Here is a 21,182-nt window from a genome sequence, read left to right as displayed (position 1 = left end):
TTCCTCTAAATTCATTAAGGTGATCCGAGCGGGAGAACGGGACTAGTGGTGACACCTACTGTACCATGTCCCTTCTTAGTCTTTACTTCTGACATCTTGTCCATCTCTTTGACTTCTCTCCAACACTACGTTCTTCTCGTGCTGGTAGCTCACGACGACGAAGAAGATAACCCAGCAACATGTCCGACACTGAACTCAAGTCGTCCGTTCTCTTTTTTTCCTGCCTTCCCAGTTCCTTCTTTCGTTTCTCTACTCCCTATGTGGATCGGGGAAAGCTCATATGTAGGTCTCCAATGCAGAATTATACACTTATGTGAGTTTGACCGATTTTGACTCACATATACCCTTTCGCCTCTTACTCATTCTTCACATCATCACTCCCTCTGCATCATCTTCATTCCTCCTGTCCATCCCCCATCATGTAATACTCTTGCCCCACTTCTCTCTCCAGCACCTTCCATGGATATCGCGCCAGATCCTTAGGAGTAGGGGATATTTGAACATTCTTTAGAGAAAGAGCGAACGAATCCTGACGTGTAGCGAACGTGAAGCACAAGCAGAAGAAGATTCCTCCGTCTCAGCTCGCATGCAACGGCTGGAAAAACAATATGCCGAAACGGGAATGCGTCGATCTGTAGAAGGTGTCATGGTGGTTATGGTATGTCCTCTCCACTGTTGTTGATATGTGGGTGACAAGGTAAGGAACATGGATTTCCGCATGTTTTGGTGTTGCAAGTTGCCAATGGGTTTTACAAGCTGTGAGTTAGTTCATTAGGCCTCGCCTCCCATCTTTTGGGATATCCGTCATGCTCACGATCTTCTCTCCACGAATCAGCCGCGAAGTGCCTGCTTGAGAAGTCATATACGACCGCTGTAGAAAGCATCGGTAGGAAGACGCCATAGGAAGAAGCAATCGAGTGAAGAAAAAAATCACACTCACACTAGACCCGGAGGATACCTAGACCCAACTGAACCAGATGGAGAAGGTCTTTTAGCTAGGATGAACGAACAACTCGGTGTTCCCTTACCTGACGGAGGCTACGTCCGTTCGAAAGATGGGAAAGATTGGACGGTAGGGGAATGTCTTAGTATTTGGTGGAGACCGAATTTTGATACTTTCTCTGTGAGTTTTATCACTGGTTGTCCCCGTTTCCCTAGTACAGTGGGGATCTATACACCAGTCTTTGTTTCTTGTGGCTGGTGTTGTGGTCGTTTGAGACCAGTAGTAATGAGTGTGGGAGCTAATACATAGTATCCATACCTCCCCGCTCATGTGTCTTTCCCGAAGGAGTGTAGGAAGCTTTACATGGTCAATCTTCCGGTAAAGAGTCAGTACCCTCACCCCCTTGTATCTCATCAAACGACTCCTTTATCATCCAGGCCATCTCTGATCGTTATTAGGCGAGGAGAGGGTGGGTTATGGATGTGAGTCGTGCTGAGGAACTTAGAAACACTCGCCATTCCAGCGAATATGAAACTCATCGCTCTTCCAGTTTACGAATTCTACGACAATGCGTCTCGTTGGGGACCTCAGCTTGCGGGTTTACCATACATCATGTCAAAGTGAGTCGTCCATGGTTCAGATCGTGTAGTACTCACGAGATAGATACTGGATGCAACAGCATTCGGATGTTGTCAACTATGCCGCTGCGTATGCTGCATTCGAGACCAAGTGCGCTCAAGTCTGAGGTGGAATTATTGAACGTGGAAGATTGTAGAACCCATGTCGTCATATGTTTGGAAGGTAGCGGATTGCTTGGCGCGTCTCGGTCATTCTATGCATTCGTTCTTGATTCGGGGTGGAGGTCGTCTCTTCGGGCTCAGTCATTCATGGGGTTTTATGTACTGCACTCGAGTACAGTCAAATGTGAGGGGTAAAAGGGTCGGACCGACGGACGAATGGGTGACAAACCAATTTAATCAGCCCGACCCTTTGTGGGTGGAGGTTTTTTTTATCAATCCGTCTCCGTCGGCGATCGGCGAGATCTGAGTGAGATCTGTGAGTGTCAGGGTGCGGAAGAAGGAGTTGGGAATCGATCACCGTACACCGTGCATCTTTCTCTTCCTTGCGTCATACCCATGAGAGGTGCGACGGGCCCAGATGACCGCTAGTCCGCATGACCGAGCCCACACTATCTGTGATCCGCTAAAGCCTCCTCTTCCGCGCGGAAGATCAAAACTCAAAAGGATCTAAAGACGCCATCTCGTGCCAAAGCGCCAATGCCGCAATACGCGATCCCCTCCCTTCTCCTGGATCCTCGGCCATGGTGGCCATGGGGAAAGCAGAAGACCAAAATGACAGCAGCTATCCATTGTACCTACCGCCACGGCCCTACCTCCAATGATAGAGGATCGGTCACCCTTACTAATCCGACTCCGAACGTCTGATCAAGCGAGTAGTATGAAACGATTTGGTATCGTGTGGAGGTTCCGACCGACGGTCGGTAGTATACCTCTTTAACCTATATATACTACTTCCTCTAACCCGAATGGATCAAATTTATCAACCTTTCGACTGTCTACTTTCACCTCACTTTGATCTAACACGCCAACACACCATCCGCGGCCGAGTGAAAAATTATAGGCCTAACAGCTTTGTCTTTCCCTTCACACATTACTTATATATCACACTTCGAATAACTCCGCTTTCATACATATAACTCGTTGCTCCCCTAGAATATCTCCCCGTACGAACATCTAGATAAAAAATCTTCAAAGATCAACGACCAACATACGTTACCAACATACGTTACCAACTTACCCTCGATCAACCTTTATCACAATGACATCACAACCACTCGGTCCTCCAATTTCATCTTCTTCCCCTTCCCCAACTCTGGCCAACATGCCTCTCTCAAGAGAAGATGAAATCACCCCTTCGTCGGGATTAGAAGTAGATCGTACGGCCACTTTATCAACTGGTAGTAGTGGAAGAGCTTCACCGGCTCGGACCGCCGTAGATGTTAACGCAGTGGGTAATGGGAAAGAAGGAAAGGAAGGGAAAGAATGGGATGAACAAACTGCTAGAACGGATGAAGAGACTTTGAGGACTGTAGGTAGAGTGGGAGGACAAGCAGAGATACAGTTAAGTCAAAAGAGAAAATGGTTTTTACTTTTCATTTTCGCCGTTGCTCAAGTGAGTTTCTCCTCCCCTCGGACCTCGGAGAAGATATCTCCCACCCATCTGTAATTTTGAACCTCTGCTGATCATCAGTACCTCGATATCGCTTCTTATTCCGGTCTATTCATATTCACCGACGCAATCCTAAACGACCTTGGTATCCTCTACGAATCCTCTTCATGGATCATCACAGCTTATTCGGTCACTTTCGCAGCTTTTTTGCTTTTCTGGGGAAGAGTGTCCGATTTATATTCTGCAAAACCAGTCTTCGCATGGGGTTTCTTAGGATTAGGAATAACCAATTTAATCATCTCCTTCATGCCTAATCAATACGCTTATTTCGTTTTCAGAGCCATCAGTGGTATAGCTGGAGCAGCGACGATACCTTCTGCTTTCAGATTGATTTTGGCAATCTTCGAACCTTCCGAATTACATATCGCTTTGACTTTGTTTGGACTTTCTGGAGCTTTAGCCAATGTGACTGGTTTGGTATTAGGAGGTTTATTCGGTTTTATAACTGCCGGTGGACAAATGTCAGCTTGGAGATGGTTTTTCCGTTTCATCGTGAGTCAATCGTTTTTTTTTCCTATCTCCCTCCAACGATCCAATCTTTCCCCATTTCTTCGCCCCGACTTTCAACATCACGGACACAAACAACTTAGGTTAGGTTTTGGAAGAAGGATATGAACAAACAATCGAATTAATGCTGACTTCTTTCAGACAATCATCATCGTACCATTCTCCTTCGCAGCATTCGCTCTCGTTCCCAAAACCCGTGGTGACAGAGCAGGAGAAGTCACAACCAGTCGAGAAAAATTCAGACGTCTCGACATTGTCGGTTCTTTCGCAATGTTATCATCGGTAATCCTTCTCATTCTCGGTCTTACCCTCGGTGCATCATACGGTTTCAAAACTGCAAAATTCCTAGTCCCATTCTTACTCTCTTGGCCGATTTTCGTATTGTTCTTCATTTGGGAAGCCCGTCTTCCAGAAGGATACGCTTTGATCCCCCCGAGTTTTTGGAGAATACCAAATATGACTTTATTGATCGTTTTCGCTTTGGCTATTTATCCTTGGTGGGCTGTGAATCAATTACCTTTGGTGGAAAGGTTTTTGGCTGTGTTTGGGGAGAAACCTATCATTGCGGCAGTTAGAATGTTACCTCAGGGTATTGCTGCTTTGTTGACTGCTTTCATAATTCCGTGAGTGATCTTTTCTGTCTTCTTATCTTTCCTCCATCCCTTCCTCCTCGCATCCCTTCTTTGCCTTTCCCAATTGGTTCCAAACGCAGCTGTCAAATGACTGACCTTGCCTCTTACACTTTTATATAGACAACACACTGACTTTCAGTCCCGCATTGGAAAAACTCGGTTCCCCACGTATCCCCATATCACTCGGTATGCTACTCGGAGGTGTCTCTTACATCCTCATGATCTTCACTCCTAATGGTGATGTTCATCATAACGAATATTGGCGTTGGACTTTCCCTGCGTTCATCATCGGATCAGGAGCAGCTATGATGTCTTTCTTAGGTACGAATATCACAGTGATGACTTCTGTTCCTCCTCAAATGTCAGGTGTGGCAGGTGCTTTACTTCAGGTCAGTTGACAATTCCTCACATTTACCGATTCCCTCATTCAATCAACTTTCCTTCTCCTTCTGATTCTCACGATTGTCCACACAAGCTGTCGAGAAGATGCAACCCCACGAGTTATATCGTAAAACCCTCCAAAGTCCTATCCGGAGCTTTAAGCCCACTAAAACCAACATGAGTCGATATGAGATTAGATGAAGACATCGAGTCAAAGAATTAGTATGCTGACTCATAGGTCTCTCTACAAGTAGGCGCCGTCATTGGTCTTTCCGTTCAAGCTGGTCTCCTCACTAGAGAACCTGGAAGTTTTATGAATTACGCCAATGTTCAAGCTAGTTTCTGGTTTCAAGCAGGATGGAGTTTCCTCAACATGATCGCTTTCTTAATATTTTTCCGTCCCCAGAAAAAAACGAATGGTGAGACTGAAGGGACCGATGGGGAGAAAGTACCAGTGGTAGTCGTCTAGAATATGAAGATAGATAAATGTTCAAAGATATACAAAATTAGATTTTAGTATTTGATTTGTGTTCCATATTGAATGATCCTATAATAGATATATGTAGCCCTCTCATGCATCTTTGTCTTCTTATATATCTAATCTAATCTTTCTCTCTCCTTGACTCATCGTATTTGTTTTTTTCAGGTTGTCAAAACTGATTGATCAAGCACTATTGATGTGCAGCTGCATTTGATTCATTGAAGCTTAATGATGAATTACGAAAAGTCAAGGAGAATACCCAGATGAGGTAGAGCAAAAGGGCAAAGAATAGGAGCAACATGCAACAGGTAGTAATTAGGTGGAGTACGAGTACTCGTGCGACTTGACGCAATAGTGAAGAAGTGAGTATAACAAGTCAAGTCAATGTGAGAAGGTATGAAAAGAATGTTCAAGTTAATATCAACGAATCAAAGTATGAGTACTCTACTGGTATACATCTAAAATGCATGTAGAAAAAAAAGAAGATATCTCTCAGATCCCAAACTAATCTTAATATCGGTACACTCCATTGTTCACCCAGTCCTCTACCTCTACTCTACACTTACTGTGGAGGTAATATCTCCGAGAGAGGTTCACCAGGACTTCCATGACCACCTTCACTTCCACTCCCACTGACGTTCTGACCGCGATTGAATAATGCCTTGTAAGCGGATAATTGATCATCTATAGGAGCTGATTTGTCCACTGCTACACTTGATGGTCTAGGACCAGGGGCGAGTGAACGACGTGCAGGTTTGGCTGGCAGTGTTGAAGGTGTTGGATTAGGTGAACGTACTGGGGAGACTGTTTCATGTATCGGAGCTGGGTATCAGTATGGTTTATACTTATTATATCTGTCCATCACATGGAGTCACCATCAGTTTGTATTTGTTGATGTCAATAAAGACCGTGTGGGTGTAGAATTGATTATGTCGGAGGTATATCAAGCGAGTATATGGGGAATTGGAGAATTGGGGAGGAGGGGCAAGAGAAGAAGGAAGGAAGGGGGAAGTCGAAAATCAACTCACATTGAGATTGTCGTCGTTGTTCCAATGCTCTTCGGATGTATATTTGAACAGTACCTGACAAATGTGCCGAAATAGCTTTCTGAACCTCTGGTTCTTTCTCCGGATTAGCAGTTATGAAATCATGTAATTTGTCTAATTGCTACTATGTCAGTCATGACTATCTCCTTTTCCAATATACTCCCGACATCTCTCTCCATTGTCATCCTCAACTAATCAACTCCACCATGTTGAGAGAGGGGCAAGCCCCATGTGATTAGCATCCGAGGGTGGATCACTACCAAATGTATCCGAGGGTAGGAGTGTAAGAGATGTAGATCAACAACTCACACTCTGTTGATTGTGAAATCCTAGTCCTTTAACAAGCATCTCCGCCTCGGATATTTCTGGCACGGCCGGAGGTATTTCGGCGGTAAAAGGTGATACTGGTCGATGATGGTCTGCTTCCGATTGTTGATGCTCGGAACTAGCTACGCTAAGTGGACGAACGGGAGAATGAGGTCTAGAATGTCCATTGATATTACGTTGAGGACTACGTTGACGTAGACGAGCAGCGGCAGCTTCATCTTTACCCACTGATCATCAGTTCCCATGAGTGAACATGATATGTATGAACTCACGTAAACGGAAGATGTAGGAATAGACTATTGTATCCGCTGCTCGATCTCCGAATTCTCCACGGAGGATGTCAAAGACCTCCTGGTTATTTTCTTTGGCGTATACTATCCATCAGCTCGACTTCCTTTTTGGGGCTTTTCACCGCACAACATCATGTGTAAGAGTCCAACAGAAGATTACAACGAGATGAGTACCACGGATTGCCTTGGGAGTAGTAATACTTATGGGACCAATAACGAATACTCACTGATGATCCGCTGCATGATCGTCTTGATCGTTCTCAATGGTAATTCTCCCAAAGCCACGCCTTCCTTTTCCCTTCTCCTATATTCCATAGGATTCACCGCCTGAGTGAACTCTTCCAAGATATTCAACATGGTACCCGGTCTCACTCTCCCATGTCTGAGATCATCATCAATCACCCGACATCTCTTCCATAAACATTTGAGTACTAAATCCGCATGAGCCACCACTTCACTCTCTAAATCAGGTCTTGTCTCTGAGAAATCACCAGATAAATCCACGAACAATCGAAACATGACCCTAAAGACGAGATCTCGTTCTGCCATACTCATGATCTGTATCATGATCTGGTTCATGAATCCCGCCAACTCCTTGGGAGCCCCACCTAGCCTATCCGCCTGGACCAACCGGAGTGAGAGACATTGTATCAGGGTGTAAACTTCTTGCGATTTCAGTCGACGCATGAGATCTTGGTTGGCTGATAGATTGTTCACGGCTTGTAAGAGATGTTTGACTAATCGGAATTTTGGGAGATCCAATAGGTTTTCCGGAGGAGTAAACCCACGGTTCAATTCGTCACCTAAGGTCTCCACTAGAGTAGATGTGCATGAGCGGAAAGTGTCCGAACGTTCAAGTAAAAGCTCTTGTAGCGTTTTGAGAGCGTCGATGGCTTCTTCCAGATCGTCCTGTCTGATGGCGTCGATAGCAGCGAGAGTGTCAGTCCCAGGAACGGAGAACCCATTCTGAGGTAAGAGAGGTGACAAGTTCGAGGATCCTTTACGAGGAGGTTGGACAGGAAGTCGGGACGAGAACGCATCAGGAGGGGAGGTGGGTTGAGCAAGTTGAGTAGTTGCTCGAGGAAGAGCTGATAAAGCCGTCTTCTTTGGAGCAGGTGATGGGATGTTTGATCGAGGTTTGAGCCCACTGGGCGAGGGGATGTTCCGAGGAGAACCAAGTTTAGGGGATTCGGTCAATGAAGTTCGTCGAAGTTTGGGTATTCCAGGACTGACAGCACCGAGGGCCGTCGGCTTCTTTAGACGAGATGGAGTGTCGGTTGCAGCTAAGGCTGAAGCTGAAGCTCGAGCCACACCACCGATAGTAGCTGGCGCCGCTTTTGACGCCACCATCGTGGCTTTGCGATTAGCCAACATATCTTTGCTAGCTTGTGGCATGGAGTCGATGACATTTTGCAGCACAGGCGAGCCCCCTTGTAACTGAAGATTCCTACTGGTCAGCTGATCATCATGTCACAAGACGGACATCACCGTGCGAATACTCGCCAGGAGCAAAAATATGCCGATACGCTAGGCGCGTTTGTTCTGGAGCTGAAGGGAACTGAGGGAGGGAGTCATTGCTTCGGATCCTGATTCACTCACGCCATGAGACTCAATGCCGCCTGGCGCGTTCCGCTGTCCTGTATGCACCGTGCTACAGCATCGTAAAATCCTTTCTCATCCTTGATCCGCAGGATACTCCCTCGTTTCTTATACGCCTTCTCGATCAGACCCAAAGTTTCATTCTTGCACGTCTTGCCAGCATGCTTATCCTCTAATCCGAATTGCACCAATAGCGAAAGGACTTGAGACGTCGCTGTCACTGTACCCAGGCTGTCGAAGATGGGCTGTAATTTGGGGACGAATTTGGCGTCTCCGAGCTACATGTTAGCTACTTCTCATTTCCTGACTGCGAGCATGTGGAAGAAGGGAGTGAAGCAATAATATATATGAACGTATGAGGAGCTCACCTTGAACACCAAGGCAGGGACAAAAGATTTGACCTCAGTATCGGACAATCGCTCAGTAGACTTCGACAAAGTCTCAACGACACTCCCTATCACCTCTAAACACCGACTGATCAACTGCGAGTTATTCCCCAGCAACTTCAATGCCGCGTACTTCAAAGCCAGATCTACGTTTGCCAGCTGCCGACCCGTTATCTCTTCTTCCTCTAGGCCATACGCTTCCGCCGCTTTGCCGCTATAGAATTCTGTGATTTGGGACAGCCCAGCCATATAATCTTCCTCTGCTCTATGATCCTTGCTGAATAACAGAGCGAGGAGCTCGGGAGATACAGTGGCCTCCATTTGCACTTGCAGATACTCAGACAAGTCGGACTTAGGTGAGGGTTCAAGGGTCCATCGCGAGGAGTCTTTCTTGACGCGCATAGCCCGGAGATCTGAATTGGAGAAGATGAACGGAGGGGTACGAGAGGAGTCACTGGGCGATGCGATGGGCTGGGTAGGAGCAACGGAAGTAGGACGTGTGGACCCAAGTCGAGATTTGGGATAAGCAGTGGGTCTGTCGTCGCTAGTTGCAGATGGCGGACGTGTAGTGGGCGCAGAAGAAAGGGCTTTCATAGCTAGGGATCTGCCAGGAGGAGCGATGGACCTTCCTGCACCGGGCGCGGGACTACGTCCCCTCGCAGCAGGACTTGGAGGAGCTGATGTCTTTGCTCCAGTCACGACTTTCGCCCTTGGGGTACCTACAGCAGACGGTGCAGCCGCCGTACTTGATCCGGAGGATTTAGCAGGAACAGCGCCTTTGGCATTATTAATGAGTGGAACGATGGTAGCCTTGGACGCCGGTTTCAAGGTTGACGTCAGATCCATGACGTGATCGAAACCAACATTGGCGACGACGAATGGAAGGACGGATCCTGCTCCCTTGCGCACATCACCGTTTCGATCTTCCAAACAGGAAAGCACTGAAGCTGCCAGGGGAGTCATGTCGGCGCTGGCAGACGGAGGGTTTGCTTGCAGCTTTTCAGCCAGCCAACCGAGGACGGAAGCTCGCAGAGCTGGATTGGGGTTCTCCAAGCTCGTCGCAATGCCGGTGAACATATGATCCAAGTTGCCGGAGGCGTCGAGCATCGCAGACAAAGTGTTGAGAGCCACAGAACGGATAGAAGCCTTCTGATCGGCACACACGCTACACACGGCCGCCACGAGTATGCGATTGTACTTGTCGAACGGTGCACCCATCCCAGTCGAGATCTTTGTGATGATGCTCAGAGCGAGCATTTTGACCGACAGATTCTGGTCTCCGAGAGCTTTCCGGAGCACCGTGCCGATTTCACCTGACCATTAGTATACTACCCGCAGAGCCCACTTAGCACAGAGCAAGATGAGAAGAGACATACCCATGTTTGGCTTCAGGCGGGAGTTAGACTTGACTTCTAACAACTCGTCCAACGCCTGGAACGCGTCTTTTCGGGTCTTCCAAGCATCGCTCTTCGAGTCGGCAATGACGGACGTCGAAGCGACCAGCTTGTCTAGATCTACCCGAGGGATTAGGTCGTCTAATGGGTCAGGAACGACTTTACCGCCAGCTTTACCCGATGACGGTGCGGCTTCCCTGAGGTCCGCTTGTGTACGAGTCGGCTCTGGGGCAGCTTGACCGGCGACTTTCTCGCACTCATTGTTGATTGTAGTGAGCAACTGAGGATTGAGATCTTCTAAAAAGCCGGAGATATCTGCAATGATCAGCGGTATCCCTTGATCAGAAGGGGAACTGACCTGCGCCGACGAACGTGCGTACAGTCACTAGCACTTGAGTGGCGCTGGATCGAACCCCAGCGTTCGGAGATTGGAGACCCGTCTTGCAAAATGTGATCAAGTCTCGCAAGGGAATACCGGCAATGCCAAATTCGATGAGCTGCTGCTTGATCCAGGTAAGAGCGTCAGCCTGGGCTTTGACGGCTTTCTGCTTTGTCATCGGTTCGTAGCCTGCAAGGTGAGCTCCTCTGATTGGCTGGGGAATATGGTTACCTACCTTGAGCGAGCACGAATGCCAGGGACGTTCTCTCGGCAAACGCTGTCAACGCATCCCCAGCTGGCTTCTTCAGCTTGATATCTCCCAGCTTGTCTGTCAATGGTCCGATGGCCAAAGCAGCCGAAGCCCGACCGAAAGTGGGACTCTTCTCAGCAACGAGCATCAACGCTAGGTACATCTTCGCTGCCACCTGGATGTGAGCATGAACACGATATGTATAGTGAGCTCGGCGCTTACTTGGAACATCTTCTCTCCCCAACCAGGCGTCTTGCACAGAAACCTCACGATAATCTCACTTTCCGTCTTCTCAAGACCGCCTTCCTCGCTCAGCCAAGTCACGAGCTCATCCATTCCTTCCAACTTCACCTTCCAAGCTGGGTCTACTAGTTTCGTCTGTACCTGAGGAGGAATGAGTTGTTCGGCCTGGGAGGCAGCTTCCTCTGGACTGAAGCGATACTTGACAGGTTCGGAGGGTGAGAGAGCGAGAGATTTCGAGGGTCCGGCTGACTTTGTGGGCGCAGGAGCTGTTTTGGACGGTCCGGCAATAGGAGCTTTACGGGCAGCGGGTTGAGCGGATTTGGCAGGAGGACCAGAAGCACCTTCGGACTCGACAGGTTTGGTTTTGGCGGTGAAGCGAGTGGGGGGTGGCCGAGTAGGTGGGGCAAATTCCTCCATGGGTACCCCGCCTCCGAACTTTCCGGAAGCTTTGATGGGTGGAGAAGCTGGGATCGAGTTCGTCTGACGGATCGCAGGTGATTGTGGGACCGAAGTTCCATTGGCCTTTGGTGGTCCAGTTTTTCGTGCTATTGGAGCTGCCGCTGATGACTTGCCTCCTGCTACAGGCTTGGCAGCTCCTGGTCGGTATCTTATCTCCGCCTTCGTGAAAGCTTCTTTGACTTTGACCATTTGGAGCTCCCCCACATGTTCGACAAATGGGTTGAATGTCCTCTCACCAACAATCTTCATCAGGGTTCCCAGACAGTCTGCTGCCGCACTTCGAGTTGATTCGGCACTATCCCCCAGCAGTACGACGAGGGCTTCGGCCAGAGGTTTGACCTGATCTTTGCCAGGAGCATCTAGAGTGGTGCAGAGGGACCGATGTAAGAATCGTAAGGTCATCTCTTTCACCTGTGGGTTTTTCGATTTGAGAGAAGTGAGGACGTCGTCAATGATGTCCTGAAGTGTGGTCTATGTATCAGTAAACATCTTGAACGGGAGATAGCCACATTGACATAGAAGGTGAATCTGATAACTCACACATGCAAAGATAGCATCAAGAGCTTTACCCAGAGCTTCGACCACTGTGACTTTCCGCTCCTTTAATCGTTCCAGTAAATATGACAGCGTGACGCTCCTATACCGCCCGAAAGGTCTACCGATACCCTTGGCTAATCCTTCCAGTAGTTTCGACCCTTCAATGACGACATTGACCATTGTGTCGCTCTTGCACTTGGCTCCCACAGCCGAAACCAGTGATCCATAAGCCTCAATATTGTTGTCGCTGATCCGACCGTTTTGAGGATCCGCCAGGATGGTATTACATTCTTCCAGGACACCCACTCTCTCCTTCCAGCTTGTAGATGACAGTCGATCCATGACATCGGCCGGAAATAGCTTCAGGACATTGACAGGATCCAAGAAACTCCGAGGGTCGACTGCTGCAGGTTCAGCCACCTCGTCTTCTGAGACGTCGTCTGCTCCAGCATTTGCGTCTCGTTCTCTCTGTGTCTTCCTCGTCCATCTCGTGGCTTTGCCGGTACCCGCACCTTTCCCTTCGGCATTCAGAGCATCGAAAGATTTTTGCAAGTCGGCCATTTGTACTGGCTTCAGTTCTGACAGTGCTGGGGTGAGAGCTTCCCCGATGTACGTATAAAGGGCGAGAACGAGACCGGTACCTTCGGTCCGGACCGTCTTGTCGGTATGAGCAAAGATTTTGGAAATGGATTTGAGGATAGGCTTAATGTTGCCAAGAGCGGAGACACCGAAGGATCTATCAAAATCAGCCCGACGCTTACACCTCATGGAGGGAAAGGACGTGCTCTACCAATTCTTTCAAGACCGATACTGATCCTGCCACGATCTTTGGTTGCTTCGAATCCAGCCCGACTAGGACATCGGCCTGAGGAGTCAGCAAAGGCACTGTCTGGAGTAAACCACCCACAGTTACTCCTTCTCCAGTATTCTCTACCTCGACGTACATCGCGGCCAGATCCATTCCTTTCCTCTTCGTTCCCGTTCTTGTAGACCCCAAGGCCTTGTCGACAATTGCAGGCATGACGTCGCTTCGTGTTCTGACTCGATGAGCCTCCACATTCCTCACTTTGCCCTGTCTACTTACCGGGCGCTGGTCTCTCCGCTATACTGGACGAGGGCCAGAACGGCCTCCACGGCCTTTTCATGGGCTACTGCGTTTGCATCGAGACACCATTTCCGTCTGAAAGAAGTCAGTAACAATTCCATGAGCTGAGCCAGTTGTGCTCACAATAATTGTCCATCGGTGACGTAGGGTCGGAAGAAAGGATCGGTGTCTGAAGCGGTCTTTGCAGCTCTTGTGCTGACTTCTGTGTAAGCTGATATCCGAGCTTTCCAGTTCTAAGTTGATCAGCTCGTACTCTACATCGGCACACTGGCAGTTTCGGGAGTCAAGGCAGCCAGACTCGCCTTGTGCTGACTTCTTTCGATGAGAGGGATGAGGGAGAAGTCCTCCTCGGCTGGAGGTTCGCCATCCATCTCGGTACCCTAGCTTGTAGTGAAGACTCCTTTTTTGTGATAGATGTTGACCACGGTGAAGCGATAGGTTATTCGGGTCTCGCTGACCTGGGGTATATAGGGGACAAGGCAAGAATATGATACTCGTAGAGATATGGTGAGAGAGAGTGTGTGTGGGGTTGAAATGTGTTGACGCGCACGAGTTGAAGGGGGTCCACTGTAGGGTTGCCACATTGATCTTTCCGTCGGAGTTTACCCACGTGGATATCGCGTGTCGATCACTCCATTCAAGTACCGCCAACATCGTACAACCGGTCACCGTCACACATCCACAGTCCAACAATGTCCACCCAAGCTACTTCACAGAGACCTCGGATGTCGAGGAGGAGAACACAAGCTGCGTCTCGTACCGATAAAAACGTCGTCATGGCTTCTCATGGGAGGGCACCGTGGTATGGCCCAGACGGTAAGAACATTGAGGCCTATGTGATTGGTATCGCAGGTGGAAGCGCGTCGGGCAAGGTCATCTCGTATTCGGCTCTCTATACGAAAGGCTGACTCTCGTAGACATCAGTAGCTCGAGCCATCTTGTCCGCTCTCAATTACATACCCACTGTCCTGATTCTGAGCCAAGATTCATTCTACTGCGCCCACACCCCCGAGGAGGTCGAAAGGGCCTTCCGGAATGAGCTTGACCTGGGTGGGTCGTTGATCACTATGACTCCGCTGACTTGTAGATCATCCCGACTCAATAGATATGACCTTGTTTGCAAGGTGTGTCCGAGATCTCAAGCAAGGTCGAGCGACAGAGGTGAGCTTGAAAACACCTGACCGGGTCAGCTCACTTTGCAGATACCTGTGTATTCCTTCGTGCACCATCGTATGTCCGGTCTACGTGTATTTGTATGGAAGGGACTCTGACTCTGTTTGTAGAACGTATGCCGGAGAAGAAGTACATATACGGTGCAAGTGTGATCATTGTGTGAGTCATTTACCTTCCCTTGTGCACATAATTGACGATCGTAGGGAAGGTATCATGGCTCTTCAATCAGAAGAATTACGACGACTGTATGATTTGAAGGTCTTCGTTGTGAGTTTTGAGCGATACAAGATTTGGTGATTTTGTGATTGTCTGATCAAATTTAGAATTGTGATTCGGACCTTATGCTGGCCCGACGTATTATAAGGGATACCAAAGAAAGGGGTAGGGATGTCGAAGGGATACTTGATCAATACCTTCGGTTTGTTAAGAGCAGTTATGATAATTTTGTTCAACCTTCTTCCCGTTACGCAGATATAGTAAGTCTCCTTTCCTCACTCCTCAATGTCAATTCTCTCACCCCCGCTGACTCTATCACCGAGACGACAAACTTACCTCAGATCGTTCCCGGCTTCTCCAATCAAGTAGCCATCGAATTACTAGTCACGCATATCAAAGGACAAGTCGACTCTCGATCTCTTCGTTTCCGTAATGTACTCGCTCGTATAGGACAAGAAGAAGGTGACAAAGCCAAAGCTAAATCGACTTGTCCAACAGAAGAATTCCAAGATCATAATCTTGTCTTGTTAGAACAAACCAATCAATTACTCGTAAGTCATGCTCTTCTCTGCATGATGTTATGTGTGCTGAATTTGAGGGAATCATGACTATTCTCAGAGATGAAGAAACGGAAAGAGGAGATTTTATATTTTACACAGATCGACTAGCTACTTTGGTAGTGGAGAAAGCTTTGACTTTGACACCTTTTCAGCCTACGACTATCACCACCCCTCTTGGTGTTGAATACCATGGAATGGCTCCGACTACCGATGTGAGTGTTGTCTCAAGTGTCGAGGATTAAGGTTTGTATGCTGAATACATAGCCATTGGTAGGAGTTTCTATCCTTCGATCTGGAGGTCCATTCTCATATGGTCTCCGAAGGGTCATTAGGGACGTACAAATAGGTGCTATGCTTATTCAGTCTGATCCGAAGACGGGGGAACCTTTGTTATTGAGTAGTGATTTACCGCAATGTATTAAAAGTCGAGAAGAGAGTGAGAGCGTTCGAGTTTTATTGTTAGATTCTCAAATGGGTACGGGGGCCGCTGCTAGTGAGTTGTCACTCGTTTTATCCTTCGAATCGCCCTTTCCCCTCTATAGCATACTTTCCAGCTCCCTTCTCTGTCATCCTTACCACAAGTAACTTCTGATTTCCCCCTCCCTTCCCTTCCCTTTCCTCCCCCCGCCCCACCACTGATCCGCAAAAACCCAGAGATTACCATCTCTCTTCGAACTCACGTACTGCATATTCAAATTTAACTATCTATAATCCCCGATATAATACACATCCCTTCTCAGTCCGTCAAAATCATTGTACCTCACTGAATCACAGTGATGGCAATCCGTATTCTTCTAGACCACGGTATACCCCGTACGTCCCACTTCCCTCTCCTTCCCCCTCACTCCATATGCTGATTTCAGAACCTAATATAATACTTCTCACATTCTTAGTAGCCAGACAAGGTTTACATTCCCTTCACCGTGTATTCCCTCAAGTCCGAATAGTAACAGCTGCCGTAGATCAAGATTTGCACGAAGCACAAGTACCTCTTCATTCCCCGGTAATGGGTGAAGCTATCGGTGAAGCTGATTTGGCCGTTCATCTGGTCAATGAAGTCTCTTCTTCAGAAAGGACGTCTGAGTATGATTTGGTCGGTCATCTGGTCAATGAATTGTCCAACTCGGAAAGAACCTCAGAAGGAGAAGAAACAACGACTATAGTGGAAAGCGAAATGAACGAAATGAACGAAATGAATGGAATGAATGAAATGAACGAAATGGATGAAAAGGATGAAATGGATGATAATGTTTTAAAGTTGGAACAAACTGAATTTCGAATACAAAGATCGAAAATCATGGAAGATCTGAAATTTTCAAGAAAACATAAGAATGAAAGAATATCACCTACGTTGAAAAGAGCTTGGGTGGTTTCTCCTGGTAAGTCATCACACCTTGTTTGTGATTTGACAAAAGGCTGACTAGGACAGGTATGGGACATATCGGGTTTGTTTTTCTTGATGTCGAAGTGTAAGCTGATGATTGAGAGATCGTTATTATACTCAATAGTAACAGACTGAAACTTGATTGTTGTCATTTATAACAAAAACACATCTTGCATTGTGCATTTCTTCTCGTTTACCTGCTGAGACTACTTCGACTTTACTTTCTCTTGCTTTCATCAGAATGCTGCGATAATGACAGCAGGCGTAAGGGTTGAATCTACACCAGTAGATCGATGACAAGGGGTAAACAGGTTGTAGTGCATAAGATCTGGAGGATTTATCTATCTACAAGATTCAGATCGAACAAAAACACCACAATCTAAACAGTTTTCTCAACCATCGTGATCCCTTCTTCTTTCTCCAACCTTTCCCTAAACAAAGCACAAACTTCCTCTTCGTACGGTGCATGTACTCCAGGTTTGGTCAATACACCCTCTAAGATGAATTGGACTGCCATACCACATGGTACACCGACCAATTTGGCCATGGCAGAAGGTCCACCATTCCTATCCCCATACGTCTCAAGCGTCGAAGTGACGGTTTCTTCACGTCCATCGGCATGAATGATCTCGAAAGTGTGTTGAAGGAGGACAATGTCAACTTCACCAGGTTGGAACCTACATCTCTCCTCGAGCAATGCGGAGAGAGAGCGCATGACGGATGATCTCTTTGCGACGGGAGAGGATGAGAAGAGACCTAGTTGACGGAATTTAGAGGTTATGATTTTGTATTGGTCGGCAGGGATCGATTGGAGGGTCTTGAGTTTTGCCAAGATTTCACTAGTTGTAAGCAAGTCACATCGGGATCGCAGAGTTGTGCATGTAAGGCTTGAGACGGGATGATGATGGATGGGTTTATGAAGAGGAAAGGAAGAAAGTAGACATACTCTTCCGTGGCGCCTACATCAAGTAATTTACCCATCAACTGAACCCAGGTGATCTCTTCGGCACCTTTTTGGAGATATTCAACAGGAGTATCATCCATCAAGCCGATTTCTTTCCAAGCTTCGATGACTTCACAGAAACCGCCATATCTATTTCGTCAGCTACGACGACCTCAAAGTAAGATAGCTGACCTCAAAGTGCCCCGCACAAGGTTCTGAACATCCTGCAGACCGTAAAACTCCTTGAAGGCAGAAGAGTCGCGGTTGGGGTAGCAGACGAGGTTGTATGCTGGAGAAAAGTAGTATGGCTTAGCCGAGCGCCTAAGTACATCAGCTCATACCCCGCGTCAAATATAGAGGTTGCTAAACACTCACATGAGATCTTTCCCGTCCACACGAGCGATCTGGCCGTCTTTGAGGAATTGACCGTCGTTGTTCAGGGCCATGAGAACGCCAGCGGGAGACCAGGAGAATTTGTATCCGAGCGCATTGTCGGACGCAGCTGGTTCCGGAAGACCTAGAAATGTGAGCTATCATGATTACAAGTCGCAATGTGAGCTGACCTCCGCAATAACTGTAAAAGCTCTTGATCTGCATCGGTCAGCTACTTTTAATCAAAGGTGTCGAGCTTTACTCACTTTCCCACCGGCCTTGTGCACCTCGGAAATGGTTTTGATAGCCCAGAGGTGGTCGACACCGGGGTCTGAGCATCATGAGCGATTGTCAAACGTTAAGCTCGACAACACTCACCAACACCAATCTCGTTGAAGCAGATCAAACCTGCATCGATGAATTGTTGTTCCAAAGCTCGCATTTGAGGGTTGAAGTACGATGTAGTGACCACCGCACACTTCTCCAACAATGCGGCCTGCATGACTGCGGCGTGATATGTGTAAGGGACCAAACTGACAACGACTTCGTGGCCTTTGATGGCCTGTCGGAGAGCGTCCGCCGAACCGACATCGACAGTCATGGGTGAAGCGTTAGGCAGATCAGCACATAAGGCCTCAGCTGTAGCGTAGGTCCGACATCCCACGGTGAGTTCGTGGTTGTGACGAGTGATGTATTCTGCCGCGGGGCCGGCAACGAGACCAGAACCGAGCAGGAGGACCTTCTTTTTGGTGGTTTTGGGCACGACTGGGCGGGCGAATTTGGGCATCACGTTGGTACCTTCTTCAAGAATGGCTCGACCGAACTCGGGAAGGGTAAAGGCAGCCTTGTGAATGGCAGAGTTGTAGTATCTAGTGTCTGAGACGGCACGGAGAGGTACGGTGACTTTGCGACCTTCCTCTTTGGAGCAAATCATGACGCTGATTTGGCCGGAGGGGTCTAAAGTCAGCGGATTTCCCAAACAACGATTCTCATGATAGCTATGAGTGTACCAAGCCTCGAGCGGAAGCTATTCAGGATAGCTGCGCATGGACGTGCGGGATTAGGGACAGTTATGATGCACTCACATGTAGGGATGGTGGTGAAGGCGAACTCGCACACTGGGAAGAGCTTGGAGCAATTCTGCTTGAGCTCCCTCATGAGTGGCAGATGAAGCCAGAGACATTCAGCTTGAGTGCTGATGTTTCCGCCCTTTTTCAATGATTCTTTGAGTAGTTTGAAGTAGTCAGGCTTGAAGAGAGCCTCGGCAGGTCCGACGGGATCGGAAGAGTCGGTGATGATGACATCGTAGGAATCTTTGTGATCGGGAAGGAATTTGAAGCCATCGCCAATGTGGACCTCGACACGTTTGTCCTTGTAGCATGCAGACATCGCAGGTAGGTACTCTTTGGATACTCGGATGACGGCCTGGGTTTCAGCACAGTTTTTTTTAACCCCCCGAAGCTCGAAGATGCGTGCTCGGAGCCTTCCCGACGAAGTATGGACACGGAAGAGGCCAACACTCACTTCATCAATGTCACACAAGGTGACCTTTTCGACGCTCTTGTGCTTGAGAACTTCGCGGATGACACCACCGTCTCCACCTCCGATAACGAGCACATGTTTGGGGTCAGGGTGAGATGCCATGGGGATGTGGGTGATCATTTCTTGGTATCTGGAATGAGCACTTGCCCGCTTTTGGGGCCAGACATGGTAGAGCAATTCACTTGTCTACACCCACTGCGATGGCGCTCGTTACGGATCGAAGAACGGAGTTGGATACATCGGCGCTGTGTGTGGAGAATACAGCAGGGGATTTGTGCGAGTCAAAGGCTTTCCAGGATCAGTGGAAAAGCTTGACTCACGCAAATTCGTCCCTCTCCGTGCATTGGATAGCACCATCCAGAACGAGGACATTCCCGTATGTTTCACTATTGAAAACGAGTACGTCCTGAGGGTCAGTCAATGACTTTCGACTTCTCCCCTTCTTCCTTTGCCCTCAGGCATTCCACCCCAAATATCATTTTTTCACTTCTGGGACACCGACGCAAGGCTCCCTTGACACATACCCCTACCCATACGACTTTGAGTGACTCAGACCAGGGGCACAATCCGACTCGGTCGGAGTGATGAAAAGATCGAGTACTGACCTGGTAAAGAGATTTCTCAACGTGTAAAATCTCCTTGACCCTATCCTGTCAGCTTTGACTGATACAACAGCGCGTTAGCTCACTTGAGTGTCATCGCCTGACCTATGTGATATCAGCTTTGTTCTTCTCTCCTCCCTTTTCGATACTGTGACGAAAACTCTCAGTTGAGGTGGTGAAACTCTTCAGGTAACGGAAGTCTCTAAGGGAAGGGCATCAAGGAAATGTCGAAGGGGAGGTGATCGGTGATCGAGTTCCAACATTCCTCATATTCTTCATGGCATCTACAGATAGATACTAATCTGTCTCACTCCTTCCAAAATTTTCAAACGTTTTCAGATCCATGATGATAATGAAAATGATGAAAACCGAAGAGAAGCCATCACATAGAAGAACTTGTGTATACAGTGAATGAGAATAAGACTAGAGCTGATAGAACAAGGTAGAAAACACCAGAACCAAGTTTGAGAATAGACAAAGGACGTACCTGGCCATTGTGAAGATATCTCTCTGAACCAACCGTCTATCATAATCAGTTCTCAAGCATTGTCATCTTATGGTGAATATGTACTTACCAACGATAGCAGGATGAGAAAGAGGTATCATCTTTTTTTTTGGCTTTAGTTTCTTATTTGTCTATTTTCGAAAGTTGAGGAGTTGTAAAGTGAAAGATGAATTCGAGTAGAGGGAATAGATGAAGAGGTAAGATTTGATAAAGAGGAAGGAAGGGGTTCGGAAGTTGAAAGAGAGAGAGAGAGAGTAGGGGGTTGGGGTATAAAAGGAGAAGAATGGAAGGAAGTGAGTGGGGGTCGAAATTCCTTCGGTGATCGGCGATTGCCGAATACAACCGACTCGAAGTAAGTCAGGCTCGCCATGTACCTATACCCGGTTAGATTGAACCACTGGTTGGATCACTACTACTGACAGTAGGGAACCAGGAATGATGCAATGTTAACATACATCGAACAGGACATGATGGAAAAGCATGCAGAGTGATGATTTATTGACTTTTTGTATATACATTTACACAAACCCCAGCCGAGGTTACACCGGTAGTAATTTAGCCTACACCCAGGAAAAAGAAACAAAAAAGTCCCAACTAACTTCCATCACCTCGAATACCAAAGTCGAATCGCAAAGACCCCTTAATCCCCCTTGACATGATTTGACCTACCCAAAAC

General features: G+C 47.7%; 5 protein-coding genes across 5 annotated transcripts; 3 read left to right on the top strand and 2 right to left on the bottom strand.

The window, feature by feature from the left end:
• Positions 1-179: 179 nt before the first annotated feature.
• TREMEDRAFT_63582 (uncharacterized protein) lies at positions 180-1,688 on the top strand (the record flags this gene model as incomplete). The annotated part of the gene is made up of 8 exons (XM_007005774.1): positions 180-202; positions 287-313; positions 541-658; positions 703-758; positions 946-1,123; positions 1,253-1,328; positions 1,449-1,563; positions 1,607-1,688. The coding sequence occupies 8 exons, from the start codon at positions 180-182 to the stop codon at positions 1,686-1,688; spliced, it is 675 nt and encodes a 224-aa protein (XP_007005836.1).
• A 1,157-nt stretch (positions 1,689-2,845) lies between these two features.
• TREMEDRAFT_32556 (uncharacterized protein) lies at positions 2,846-5,182 on the top strand (the record flags this gene model as incomplete). The annotated part of the gene is made up of 5 exons (XM_007005608.1): positions 2,846-3,136; positions 3,215-3,685; positions 3,842-4,323; positions 4,472-4,721; positions 4,952-5,182. 5 exons carry the CDS (start codon positions 2,846-2,848, stop codon positions 5,180-5,182), a joined length of 1,725 nt encoding a protein of 574 aa, XP_007005670.1.
• A 459-nt stretch (positions 5,183-5,641) lies between these two features.
• On the bottom strand, positions 5,642-13,580 carry TREMEDRAFT_71988 (uncharacterized protein; the record flags this gene model as incomplete). Its single annotated transcript, XM_007005870.1, has 17 exons — positions 5,642-6,016; positions 6,223-6,361; positions 6,550-6,794; positions 6,840-6,941; positions 7,085-8,304; positions 8,457-8,734; positions 8,825-10,155; positions 10,219-10,551; positions 10,595-10,804; positions 10,851-11,040; positions 11,088-12,038; positions 12,108-12,840; positions 12,890-12,969; positions 13,012-13,141; positions 13,189-13,284; positions 13,333-13,442; positions 13,512-13,580. 17 exons carry the CDS (start codon positions 13,578-13,580, stop codon positions 5,757-5,759), a joined length of 6,477 nt encoding a protein of 2,158 aa, XP_007005932.1. The 3' UTR covers positions 5,642-5,756.
• Positions 13,581-13,934: 354 nt separating this feature from the next.
• On the top strand, positions 13,935-16,578 carry TREMEDRAFT_32135 (uncharacterized protein; the record flags this gene model as incomplete). Its single annotated transcript, XM_007005564.1, has 13 exons — positions 13,935-14,081; positions 14,127-14,259; positions 14,297-14,370; positions 14,412-14,439; positions 14,493-14,541; positions 14,586-14,649; positions 14,706-14,858; positions 14,940-15,149; positions 15,197-15,370; positions 15,423-15,651; positions 15,933-15,971; positions 16,022-16,251; positions 16,390-16,578. The coding sequence occupies 13 exons, from the start codon at positions 13,935-13,937 to the stop codon at positions 16,576-16,578; spliced, it is 1,719 nt and encodes a 572-aa protein (XP_007005626.1).
• Positions 16,579-16,836: 258 nt separating this feature from the next.
• TREMEDRAFT_74272 (uncharacterized protein) lies at positions 16,837-20,766 on the bottom strand. Its single transcript, XM_007005869.1, has 14 exons — positions 20,577-20,766; positions 20,489-20,524; positions 20,088-20,106; positions 20,005-20,044; positions 19,720-19,805; positions 19,382-19,529; positions 18,943-19,282; positions 18,236-18,814; positions 18,124-18,188; positions 18,049-18,076; positions 17,861-18,002; positions 17,678-17,806; positions 17,489-17,635; positions 16,837-17,381 (listed from the first exon to the last, which is right to left on the bottom strand). The coding sequence occupies exons 1-14, from the start codon at positions 20,605-20,607 to the stop codon at positions 16,922-16,924; spliced, it is 2,250 nt and encodes a 749-aa protein (XP_007005931.1). The 5' UTR covers positions 20,608-20,766; the 3' UTR covers positions 16,837-16,921.
• Between the last annotated feature and the right edge of the window lie 416 nt (positions 20,767-21,182).

Source organism: Tremella mesenterica (assembly GCF_000271645.1).
Source record: "Tremella mesenterica DSM 1558 unplaced genomic scaffold TREMEscaffold_8, whole genome shotgun sequence".
Lineage (NCBI taxonomy): Eukaryota > Fungi > Basidiomycota > Tremellomycetes > Tremellales > Tremellaceae > Tremella > Tremella mesenterica.
Note: the sequence above shows the minus strand (reverse complement) of the source record. Positions and strands in the feature narration are given on the sequence as shown.

Bases quoted from the DNA above. Each gene is read 5' to 3' on its own strand.
- TREMEDRAFT_74272 (XM_007005869.1), bottom strand. From the start codon at position 20,607: ATGATACCTCTTTCTCATCCTGCTATCGTTG. The intron at 18,189-18,235 runs GTGAGTGTTGTC...CATGATGCTCAG, and splicing joins CTTCAACGAGATTGGTGTTG to ACCCCGGTGTCGACCACCTC. The intron at 18,077-18,123 runs GTGAGTAAAGCT...TGACCGATGCAG, and splicing joins TGCACAAGGCCGGTGGGAAA to ATCAAGAGCTTTTACAGTTA.